This window comes from Prinia subflava, chromosome Z (genome assembly GCF_021018805.1).
Source record: "Prinia subflava isolate CZ2003 ecotype Zambia chromosome Z, Cam_Psub_1.2, whole genome shotgun sequence".
Taxonomy (NCBI): domain Eukaryota; kingdom Metazoa; phylum Chordata; class Aves; order Passeriformes; family Cisticolidae; genus Prinia; species Prinia subflava.
The window spans coordinates 39170032-39183018 of NC_086283.1; the positions used below are offsets into that span (position 1 = coordinate 39170032).

Genomic DNA, 12987 nt, shown 5'->3' on the forward strand with positions numbered 1-12987 from the left:
CTCATAGTGAGGTATGCAGAAATTACTTTTCCTAAGGGAAAAGCATTAGAGAAGTTATTTTATCACAAGCAAACTACTTCTTTAATTAAAGAAGAAAATAAAAGTTTTCTAAAAATTATGCAAATGTAACAAGGAATGTGTGGTTGCTTTGACTGGAATAAAAACCAGAGTATAGTAGGGGGGGTAAGAGATTGCATTACAAAATAAATTCATCCAATCCATCAATAATAGGCAAGCTATTGCAGCAAAGAATCTGGAGCCAGAAGAATGCAGGAAGTCACTGATGTTCTTAATTTTATGAAAACAAGTCCATTAAATGGTAAAATATTTACAATACTTTGTAACAAGATAGGAAACGAACATAAAAAATATTTATACCACAAGAGGTTGAACTGCTAAGAAGCATTGTCAACAAGCAATGTTAGTTTTGGGTGTGTTCTGAGGGTGTTTGTTTTAAAAAGCAGAGTGCTTCGAATATACTGACCATTTCTGTGGAAACAATTTGTTACCAGTACTATGCTACCAAGAAGGTATTTTTGAAAAAAATAAGCAGACTTTATGTATCCCTTCCAAGTGAAGGTGACATTTTAACAGCTGCAAGACACTCACCATAGAGATAGCATTTTGAAAACAGATGTTTAGGAAGGTTTCCATCATTATGTGTCTTATTACTAAAACCAATGCATGCCACCTAAAAAAGGCTATTGTATCTATACACATTAAAAGCTGGGAGATAAAAATGTCCAGCCTTTTTTTTAAAAAAGATCTTTCAAAAAGTTTCAGTGGGTTTTGAACCTATTTGTTAAAAACATGAAAACTGCAATCCCTTCAGATTCATATGCACGAAAAGATTGACAGGGTAGTTGAAAATTCACTAGACAAAATTTAAGAAAAACCTTTGCACAATCAGCTGATGAGATTGAAAAAAATAGTCCTATGGTTTAGTTAAGTGTAGTAAACAATGCACTTCTTCCATCTGAAGCCATGTATTCTTCTTCAGATGTGCTAGTCATTAAAATAAAGTACTAAAATAAACTCAATGAAGTATCATACCCTCAAACCACTGTCACAAAATGTTAAACCAAGATACTACTAAACAAGAATATTCTTAATATTTTTAGTAAGTGATAAAAGGGTTCCTTTACCAATAAAACCCCAGTATTTTCAAATGTTAAATTTTTATCTCGTGCTTTTACATTTTCTATTTCTTGTATATGTTTTATAAGGTAGATTCTAGTACATGTATATACTGTATATACATGTATATGCTTCATAAATGAACTACATATACATTAATATGCATGCTGAAATACTGACAGGAGTCAATAATGATTTTGGGGACCACTGCACTAAAGAACTAAAAAAAGGTATAGGAGATCCTCCTTTCTCCTTAACCCAGACATATTAAGCAAGCCTTGGTTATTAAAAACAAACATCAATCTGTAATCCCTCTAGCAGAGTTAACTATGACCCTCTTCCACATGAGCAGTAATTCAGATTAAATCCTAGTATGCTAGATACTAAACTTAAGTAAAAATGGATTTAAGAAAAGGTATATACATTTACAAACAGGCATTCAAGAAGAGTATTTACATCTCTCATTCCGCTTTTACTATGAGGACATTTACTATGTCCTCACAGTAAAAGGGGAATGCAGAAACAAGAAACACAGAACTGTAAAACTTCTCTTTAACTGCTCCTACCTTTGCTCTGAGTTACAGAAATATTTACTCAATGTATGCACTGCCATACTTTGAAAACACATTCACCCCTTGCCAATACATTCACCTATTGGTGAGAGTACATAAAAACTTTTGACATTGATATTGCTGCCCTCTCCAATGTCCCCTATTGTGTCAGTACCATACCATCCACAGAGAGAACAGACATAGCTTTTCAAAACAGCCTCTGTTCTCATAAACATTCTTAAGCATCTATGAAGATATGGAAAAACAAGCAGGAATGATCAGGCAGTGTTTCCTGAGACTGCTGTCCTGAAACTGAAGCATAAACCAGTGGAAATCAACATAGAATCTAGGAAAAAATCCTAAATCAATATCAAACGGAAAAGGTGTCTTTGGTATTATTCAATTTTAGCACATCTGCTACACAGCGTAACACTTTCTCTCCTTTTCCCTGGCATGTGGCAGGGATGTGACTAATACAATGGGTAACAGCACAGAGAAGTCATAGAACACCACAGTATCTACCAGCACCACAGCAAATTTAGAGCCTGTTTACCAGTTTTTGAAATGCAACTGTTTGAGTTTTTGAAGGTCATAGGAAAATACATTCAGAAGTTTTAGACAAATTTTTACTAGCTCATATGACATTTTCTTCATCTGCTGAATGAGACACACCAACAGCCAGGCAAAAATAATTGTAATAAGCTGAAGAGAGGTCTAAAAGCTTTTCAGAGCATGAAGACAAGTAAGCTCTTATTTTAACAAGTAATCTCTGATTTTAACAACTTGTATTAGTAGAATTCCACAAATAGTTTAATCCACCTTGAAGTGGAAAAGGAATGGAGATGTGAAATAAGAAGAAAATATATATTTTCTGAAAATACTCAATGGAAGATACGACTGCAAACCAAATCATAATTGAGAATATTTCATACTGTGCTAAAATTTGACCTTTGAAATCACTACTACAATACAGACAAAAACCTGTCTGATAGAAAGGCAGTTTACTTGCATTTAAGAAACAGAACCCAAGTTCTGCAATAAAAGTATTAAAAACACAGAGAGATAATGGCAGTGAGGTAGTCATAACAGCTGGTTGCTTTCTTTTTCATGTCTGCCTAAGGGATTCTTTAACTTCTGCATTTTTTGAGGCATAGTCTATAACCAATTTATTTTCCAGCCAAAGAACTGGAAGTGTCAGCTGATGTAACCAGGGTCCCTAATTTGACCAACTTTCCTTGCAACAAGTGATGCCCATTAGTGAAAAGTAGCACCACTGACTTTCACAAAATTAATCACCTGAAATGACATTACAAATTACTGTGATTCTGCTATAGTATCTCTAGGGGGAGGATGCAAGGAACATAGAGTATTTCCTCAAACACTGATTGGAACACTATCACAATTAGCTGTCTGCTGCTGTCTAACGCTATCACACAAACACTGTCTCAGGAACACGGCTTCTGGTTCCCTCTCTTAAGAGTTCCTTTTACAGAAAAAGAGGTGCCAAGTGTGTTATTTCTTGATAATTTTTCTTCCTATACAAGCCAGGGTCTTTGCTTAAGTTGCTCTATTGGAAACAGTTCAGAAGAGCACAAAAGTGGGTACCTCACCCACATTCAGGTAGATATCCTGTAGATACCTAAGGTGGAATAGGACAAATGGGCTAGATACAACTTAACCAGCCTTTTCTTTTGTCTGTGCATCTATATCTACTTTTTCCTTTCTTAAAAAAGAAGCTTGATTAAAACTGGTAACTAAAAGAAAACTCCACTATTTTTAGCCAGCACAAATTAGAACCTACCTCTGTCTCTTCCTCAGCTTTTCCAAACTTAATCAAGATGGTCTCTATACAGGACGGTGAAAAGCTGGAACCTATTTTTTTCATTCAAGTCCCCTGGCAGAACAGTCACTTTACCTAACATAAACAGAAGAACTATCAGCACAACAGACTTCATTCTCAGTTGACTGAGAATGTCTGTCATGAATCTGTGTTTGTCAAATTCACCCTACTTTGCCATGTCACATTATGTCTAACCCTTCCTTGCTCTGGTCTTCTACTGTTTGACCTCTTCTAACCAATTTTAATTTATTGTCCAACTTGCCTTTTTTTCTTACCTTCTTCCTAGATGATTGGGATTCCAAGAAGCCAAATGGCTGCAGAAATTATAAACAGTATCAAGACCAGAACAGGAAGGGCAGATGCAAACAGGGCAGAACAGGTTAAGCTGCATAACAGAGGTGTTAATATAATAGACACAGGAATACAATGTTGCTAAGATTAATCACTGAAGAATTTATGCTTTTAGGCTGTTAACTCCATTAATCAAAATGAAATTCAAGTCTATTTTCTGTGTCGCATAAGCCTTCTTCCCTCCTCCACCTCCAAGCAAATTACATATATTACTTATTTTTAAAAAGGTAATATGAAAATGTCACTATGTGTTTACAGGTGCTCCTGAATAAGAAACTTTACATCGTATTCACTTGGCACAACTGAAATAGAAAAAACAAACACTCAAAAACCTAAACTCTCCTCTCCAAACTAAACTAAGGCAGTAATGTAAAAGACTGTGCAGAACAGTGGACCCTCATAAGGATATGGAGACTATTTCTTTACTGTGCAAACAAATCCCAGTAACAATGAAAAATTGAGCAGTCAGCAGTAACTTTCAGTAGCAGGCCAACAGCACATAGCGAAAACCAACAGCAGGTCTCAGGATAGAAGTTCTGCCTGAAGAATTAGTTTCATGTATATTGACAAACTGAGGTGTAAAGAGAGAGCAGTTTCCAGGATATGCACTTAAGAAACCTCTTACTTCTAGCCCTTGATGGTTCCAGCAGCACATGTCAAATCTGATTTGGCATGGAATTTAGACACACTGAAGGAATTTCGGTTTTTTTAATGAACACTGTCTCTGGGTACTCCCTACATGCTCACAAATCTATGCCTCAACACAGTATTTATTTGTGAACTCTTTAAAAGAAAAGCAACATAGGTTAGAGAAAGTACCAAAGCAGGTAACAGGTTAAAACAAAAGTAATTTATTTTTTCCAACTCCCCCAGATAAAAACCTACGTAATGAAACTGGGGAATCCTTCGGGGAAATAACAGGCTTAAAGCAAGTATCCTGCCACAGAGCCATTAGTTTAGCTGCCATAGTCCTAAGTTCAGCTTCACTAGCTTATTCTTTAAAACAATAAAACAAACATGGTCCCTGAGAGGACCATGCAATGAGAAACTAGGCACTAGGAATACAAATCCCAAAATAGAACGCTAAACATGTCACATTGTGTAGGAACTGACAGAAAATTTATACTCCTGTCTAGGATAGTAACTAATCCATGAACAGCTAATTTAACATCGCTGATTTCAAGTCCATTCATTAGATGTTACCTTACTGATCTTCTGTTTCAAGGCTAGCAAGACAGAGAGTAACAATTTAGGCAAACTGAAGGTCAAGGCCCTAAAAAAGAAAGAGATTACTATCTGCAGATTCTGTGAAACTTATCTGAGATGACAATGGACTGTCTCCTTTGCTGCTTGTTTGTTGGGGTTTTTTAAACAAGCTGAAGGAAGAAAAGCATTGGAGTATGAAGAGCTCATTCAGAATGTGCAGAAGTAACAGATACTAAATGTCACACTGGTAAAATAGCAAGTAAGATTCTATAGGCAAATGCTAAGTGAATAGTAAGCTTTTCTAGTCTTATTTCTTTAAGAAATCTTAACTATTTAACTTAATTATAATGCATAAGGCAGATTTATCTTATTCATCACTGCCAGTAAAGAACAGAGGGCACAAAGAGTATAATGTTCAATCTGCCAAATGTTATTTCCTGTCCTTAGCTATTACAGAGTATGAACTCAATTGAGTTTTCCTGGTACAGGCTAACACATTTTGTTTCCTGTCCTGCAAACTAATTATCTGCTACTGCTGCAAACAAAGCAATGTTATCAAAATTAAACTGACTACCTACCAACTTTCACAACCCTATGAACTACATTGCAAGTCTTTATTTGAAAGATGCAAGTCACACATATTAAGAGCTCAATTCCAAAAACCCTTCACGGACAAGGAGGTATCAGTGATTAACCTGAGGTCTACTACTTTGTTGTAAAATGTGAGCAACCCTCAACATACAGCTGGATCCAGCAGCAAACGATGTCTTTACAAGAAGCTCCTTAGAGACCACTAGCAAAAAAGTATTAAATGGAATTTAATTTCAAAAAAAAAAAAAAAAAAACAAAAAACAAAAAAAAACAAACCATCACCAGCGCAAGTGAAGCCAGCTGAGAGGTCACGTCTGGACAGCCCTGATACGTACACTGCCAGTATCCCAAAACTTCACTTTGTCTTGAGGAACATGAAAAGCTTACATCAGCTAAAATCTTGAAATTCTCAGAATAGTGGAATTTAACTCAAAATATGTAGTACAGGTATGTGGCATGCAGTTGGGTTAGAAAAAAAACAGGGATACACTCAGCAGGAATTCCAAAACCAAACTTAAGATCACACACAGATCAAGAGCCAGACCACGAATTTGTAGTTTTCTCAGGTTGGAGAGGTTTCTAGGAAAAAAAAACTTGAGTTTGGATACACGCTTTATTTGAACTCTTCCAAAAAAAACTGAAAAGATGCTTTTAACTTGGATTTGGACACCTTATCATGCTTGAGTATGATTAATTGTGTAAGAGATTATTCCTGATAAAATAATAATTGGCTAATTAAGGAGAAAAATACTGCAAAGAGCTTGCTTTATCCACTAGCTGCTTCCAGTACCTGCTATCAACAGTTTTCTTTGCCATTTAGCTACTTTTGTTGATCTGAGAATTCCTGTGCATTATGTATGTATCTAAAGATATATAGTTTTATGCATATTCTCTCTCTTGCTGTATACATACACTTTTAAACTCCTAAACATCTATTAAACTCCCACTAAAAAGAAGCCAGTGCATACGAGTAATTCTGCAAATATGCTTGGTCAATTTCTATTTTAACTCCCACTTAGATTTCAGGAAAGCGAGAATCTAAAGTTAAGGCTTTCAATGAATCTTTTTACTTTCTATGGAAAGTATGCATTTATATAGTAAATTGAAGCCTGTTGACCAAGTCTTTACTCTTTACTTAATTATGTGGTCCACAGACTACACAATCCACAAAACAAATTAAACCCACTGAAATTACTGTCTTCTCTTAATATCAACTTTCAAGTGTGTAAAGACTTGTACAAGTCTTTGGTGCAAGCAGCTGCTTCCTGCAAAGATGACCAGCTACCTTCCCATTCAAGCTACACTGAGCACATGCCTTTTTACCTAGAAAACAAAGGTATGCTCAACTCCTCTAAACCTTGCTCTGAAGAAACTCATTAAAGCAAAGGGATGGGAAATCAGATTGTTATTCAAATAGTGCCAACATTTCATTGCTGCAGTCCCTGTTCGACCTGGCACTTGTCTGGCAGTTCAGGTACAACTGCTCCTCCTTGCTGATTAAGCTTTCTTATTACTATGTAACTTGAATGTGTGTACTCATATTGAATTTTGTACACTGAATTGCTCTGAATGCTGACAAGTACACTATACAAAGATGCTCCACTTCAGTAAGCTCCTCAACATACTGCTACTAAGTCTTAGCATCTACACTCGCTATCCAGAAGAATATCTGTGATATTTTACCTTGAGCTACTTAAAACCATTACGGAACAGTTATTTCAAGTAAACAAGAAGCTAGAAAGTAGACTCCACTGTGATTACTGGACAGAAACTGGAACACCAAGCAACAAGACTAGTTAACAATATTTACAATAATTTCCATCATGCTCAGTTCTAGTACTGATTTAGAGCTTCAGAGATTGCTGAAATTGGCAAGGAAAGTCCAAATGGTGTGGCCATGCACTTTTCCACCTGTATCGAAACAGAACTTCAGGACCAACACTTGCAACCAGGGAAAAGTTTTCTAGTGATCTAGCAGACAGATGAATAGACGCAATGCTGCAAAGGTATGAAGCAGTGTGGCAAACTGTTCATTCTTCTCACTTCAGAAAAAAAAAATCACCCTTACAGCTAGATACAGTGAATAAAGGACAGCTACAGTCCCTTACCACAGTGCATCAAGTCAAAGGTCTATGATCAATGTCTTCTCCAGACCTTCGCACTGCTGAGAATACAAGCTCTCCACAACCTTTTCAAGTCATGGTGTTTCCATAAAACACCATGCGGTGGTGTATTTTTGTAAATCCAGCCATGATCCGCTGCTTAACTTTCTGAAGTAATGATGGTGGCTCACCTACATCAGGCTATATTTATTATCACTCTAGAATGACAGCAATGCAAGTTGACACGATACACCAAAGGCAAGTAAATGGCTTTACTGCACTTGTACCTAATTTGCAAACTGACACAAATTTCAAAGACTTCTGCTAGTTCACTCTAGTGCTGCTGTTACGATTATCACACATTATATTATTATTTTCATCTCTTCTTTTTTCCTAGTAATTCTTGAATTTGATCTTCTCCACAATTTACTCCTAGCAGCAGTTGTCAATTGCTTTCTTCACTTACTTCACTTCCACCCTACTATTCTGAACAGAATGGTATCACTAGAAACTTAGTAAACATACACTGTTGCCAATTTCTACCTCCATAATTCTCTAAAATTCACATTCCTAGATTTGAAGGATAATTACAGCAACACTTCCCAAGTTACAGTTAACTACCTGTCTACAGCTGCAGCTTGCTAAGGTACCTCATCTCTGAGTGAAAATCATCTAGAGTACTGGAAACCTACAAATTAAAGTAAAGAAACCACTCAGCTATAACCCAAGGATAAGTAATATAAAAATATTCCATATTATTTTAATAATGGAAGTAGGTTAGACAGAGGAGGGTTCCATCATTTAAAATGGCAAGTTTTTCACTTCTATGAACAGCTTTCTGATAATGAACATGAAAACAAACTTTGTTTGCCTGCCTGTGAATTAGACTATGAGGTTATCGAGTGACATAAGCCTAGGAAAAACAGGGTTTGGATTTTAAAATTTTTTGTAAGTTTTAAGGTATGTTCAGCAGGACATTTAAGATGAAGAATAAAGTCTCACTTTCCACACAAATATGAAGTTTTGAGTACTGTACATCCTCCTGATACTTATTTTTCATTAAATTCATGGGAACTTTATGACATTTGATTGTTTTAGTCTTATGAACTGTTCAGCTTTTAAATAACTTTGATATACAGATATTTATGGGCAATCACAGTTTGGTACAAAATAGTTTCTTCATAGACCTTTAGCAAGGTGGCTTCTTTCTAACTTGTCCCAGGTAGGTTCAAGTTTGCTGGAAGGCTTTGTTTTACCTTTTTTTTTAAGTAACAAGCAGTATTTTGCTCCAGAGGAGATGTCAAACTCATTTAACTGTAACAGTATCAACTTTCTGGAAAGCAAAATCTTCAAGTACTATTATATGTCAGAGCTTACAAATTATTCACAAAATTGAAAATACACTGTCCTTCGAGAACACTTCCGTGTGTAACAGGAAGCTTGACATAAAAATACTCAAGAATTACAAAAGTCTCTTTAGTTTCACTGTTCATAAACTTCCTTGTGATTTGCACCCAAGCTCACCTAAACAATTCTCTCTTCCCTGTCTTCCCAGTCCACCATACACTGGAGTCTGATGGCCAGCACATGCTGGCTGATCAGCTAGCAGTTACACATTCTTCATGCATTTCTTTTCTTAAGGCAGTAATTCAGATCTGTCTCTACCCAACTAGAAGTTCCATAGTCTGCAGAACGCAGTTTTCTTTAGTCTGGCTCTCTGACTGACAGAACTAACTAACCAGTTCAACAGGCTGTAATCTGACAGTACAAGGAGCAGAAAAACACAGTCACAAACCACTTCTTAGAGGAGAAGTCCAATGCTCACCTTTTATTGGTAAGTTCATTTAGTAAACCTATAAGTAAACCTCTAAGTTTATCTTATTTCCAATTATAGAAATCTAAACTTTGTAGCATAGAAGAGGCTTTTTTAACTTGTAACTGTTCTAGTAAGTGAACTTAATTCCACCGCTGCAAACTGGCTGTCACCCTGCATGGACGCAAGGCCATTCTAATCCAAACTCCAGACTCTTCCAAACATGAACATTCTGCACCTGATAGAAGACTTTAAACTGACATTAGAGGACTGATTTTAGGTTTCTTTTTAGTTAAGAACATGGCTGGAAAACAGTCCTTTCCCTTCCAAAAACAAATACAAAGTTAACACTTTCACCTATACTAGTCTGATAGCTCTGAAGAATGACAGAATCATAAAGTATTTCATCTCAAAAACTGAAGTGAACCACTGCCCCTTTAAAGACACCCTAATTAGGGTTTTATACCACATATATTATGCATGTGTGCCTTGCACTTCACGGAGGATAGCTTTAACATTTTAATTTGATGTTTTTGATACTCCAGGCACTCTTTTGCCTCAAGAGAGATACTATTCTGCTGGATGCTGACATGGCTTTAATACCACTTCAGCTTTATTCTGTAAGACATATACACGATCACTCCCATTCTTAGCTGAAATTATGTGAAGGGAACACGCAGATTAAGCACCTGTAAGAAAGCAAAGCCAGTCTTCCTAACTATGATCTGCCTGCTAACCACTACATTTCAGCATTCAGTTCAAATATAGTTTTAGTAAACAAAATATGAGAAAATACATAGCCAAGAATAACTTAAATAAGCAACTGCTTACCTTGACTCTCCACTACTGTTTCTTACACTTTCTTCATCACTGTGCCCATTCATTGTAAATATTAAAAAGTTTAAAAAAATAAATAAAAGTCCACTCAAGTTACAAGGTGGATATCAGGAATCCACTTTTTGCTACTCTGTATGTTTTCCAGACGCTGTATGTGTTAGCTTTACAGTCCTCAGCAGGTACTCAAGATTTCTCCCAAAATACCTAAAATAGGAAAGGAAAACATTAACACAATTTTAAAGTATGTTTTCAATTAAAGACATAACAAAAATAAAACTTTTTTTTTCCATTAACATGGAAGGGGGCATGTCTGACATTATTTCTGTAACTCAATAACAGCATTCTTTTGTGTATTACCACAGCTGATCATTTTATCACCATTTCCTTTTCTGAGGGAAAAAAAAATTCCTGCTGTCTGTGAAAACAACAAAAAATAATGTCCAGAGAACAACAGGTCTTCATATTAGCTGTTTTTTAAAAAACTGGAATATACACAAAATAAAATACACAAAATGCAGGGAAAATCTGTCTTGCTTTTTGTTTGACTGCAGCAGGGTTCCAGCATACACTTCTTTTTGCCACTACACTTCTTTATGCAACTTTTCATGGATGGTGCTCTAAAGATGGCTATTTCTGCTGAACTACTAGCTGCAGAATAGGAAAAAATACAAAAATTATGTTTTCTTTAGTACAGCACGGTGTAAACAGTTTACTGCCTAGCTACACTATATGCTGCATCTGAACTTTGGGCATAGTATTGAATTCAGGACAACACAGATCTATATATTACAGAAAAAAATACCTACTTGTAGAGGTAGGTAATATTAATGTTCTGCTAAGATCTGCATAGTAAAATGAATTGCATACACAAAATATAGTGAAACACGTACATTTCCAGGAACATACATAATGCTTCCCACTTGAAGTTGTGGGCAGGAGCAGGAAGATAAAAGATCGTACTGTTAAACACGAGCTCCCACTAAATCAAACCAGCAAGATCCCAGAGATGGAATGATCATTATTCCATATACTTCAGTCTCCTAGATCGCTACGCAGTCAGTACTCGGCCAGAGAAAGTTTAGGCTCACGGTAAATGGGCCGCAAGTATAAGCTCAGTGATAATCAGATCAACTTGCGCCCTCACAGATTTAGCGGTGTGAAGGCGATTAGGGTCTTGCCTCCCCCGGGGTGCTCCCCAAGACCAGGCCACAGCCCAAGCCCGAGCCCATCAGGGCGGTGGCGAGGGAACTCTCGCTCTGGGGCGGGCACTGTCCTGCCTTCACACCGCCGGGCCGCTCCGGCCTGCGAACAATGGCGATGAGGGACGGAGGGCGCGATCGGAAAGAGCCCCGCAGCCACAGCGGGGCCGCGAAGCAAGACCGGGGACGCCGCGGGGGAGCAGGCGGCGCGTCGGGCGATCCCGCGCCGGCACGAACCGCCGCGCCCCGGGCACCCGGGAAAACATCGCGGGCGGCGGCAAAACTTTAACCCCGCCGCCCGCCCTCTGCTCCGGGCCGACCCGATCCCGACTCTCATCCTCTGCCGCCCGCGCCGCTCTCTCGCTGCCCGCCCACAGGGAGCGCGGGCAGGGCCGCCCGCCCGCTCCGCTATCGGCGCGGCCTGCACGGGCGCCGCTCTCTGGCAGCGCTTCCAAGGCCACCGCCGCCGCCCTGCACGATCGCTTCCCCCGGCGCCCCCCACGGCCCGGAGCGGAGCCGCGGCCGCTCTTGGGCCGCCCGGGCGGCTCCGCACTGGCTCCCCCCGCAGGAACGCGTGGGAGCAGCTCGACCGCACTGCCCACCTCGGCCCCGGAGAATCCCTCCCTCTCTCGACGGAGAACGGGGAGCGGGCCCGAGGAGCCAGCCCGGCGCCGGGAATCCACCCCCCTCGCGACGGGCAGCGGGGCCGCATTTCCTCCGCACCGCCCGCCCCCCTTCTGGCTTTCATCTCCGGCAGCTGCACAGCTCCCGGCCGGCGAAGGGAGCCATGGCGGCCTCTGCCTACCTGCGGTGCGTGGGGCCCGGCCGGCCCAGCCCTCCCCGGGCCCCCCACGGCCCGAGGTCTCGCTGCGCCCCGCGGGGCGTACTGCTGCTCGTACCGCAGCCTCGGGTCGCGGGCAGCTCCCGCGGCCACGGCGGGGCCTGGGCGGCCGCCGCTGCTCTTGCCGGCTCCGCGCCGCCCGCGCCGCGGGCTCGCTCGCTCTGCCGCTCGAACAATGGGGTCCGGACCACGCTGGGAGGGGCGCAGGGAGAACCGGGGTGGGCGCCGCTCCGCCGCCGACTCCTAAGTCCTGCTGACCGCCGCCATCACGCCGCCGCTGCGCTCAGCCTCCCCCTCCCGCGGTCGGATGGAAACCCCGGGCGTGATGTCAGCCCTGCGCCCTGGGACCGACCGGCAGCGGGAGGAGGAGCCTCGGGCGGGGGCGGCGAGCAGCAGCGCCGCCGCCGGCCCGCGCGGCGGAAGCGGTGCGGTCGCGCTGGCCGCCGCCGGGCTCGGCCGCGGCTCCCGCCCGCCCTCCGCCCTTGCCTCCCTTCTGCCTGGCGCTGGGAAGGCTCCCAT

General features: G+C 40.6%; 1 protein-coding gene across 2 annotated transcripts in view; it reads right to left on the reverse strand.

Moving 5' to 3' along the window:
* The window catches only part of CHD1 (chromodomain helicase DNA binding protein 1), a 55166-nt gene extending 42403 nt beyond the window's left edge, over positions 1–12763 (reverse strand). The window contains exons 1-2 of one of the 2 annotated variants that reach the window (XM_063421995.1): positions 12433–12763; positions 10423–10632 (exon numbers count right to left, since the gene is read on the reverse strand). In XM_063421995.1, coding sequence (XP_063278065.1) covers positions 10423–10475 — 53 coding nt within the window. In that variant the 5' untranslated portion in view covers positions 10476–10632; positions 12433–12763. The remainder of the gene's footprint in view (positions 1–10422; positions 10633–12432) is intronic. The other variant, XM_063421994.1, reaches the window with a different exon arrangement.
* Between the last annotated feature and the right edge of the window lie 224 nt (positions 12764–12987).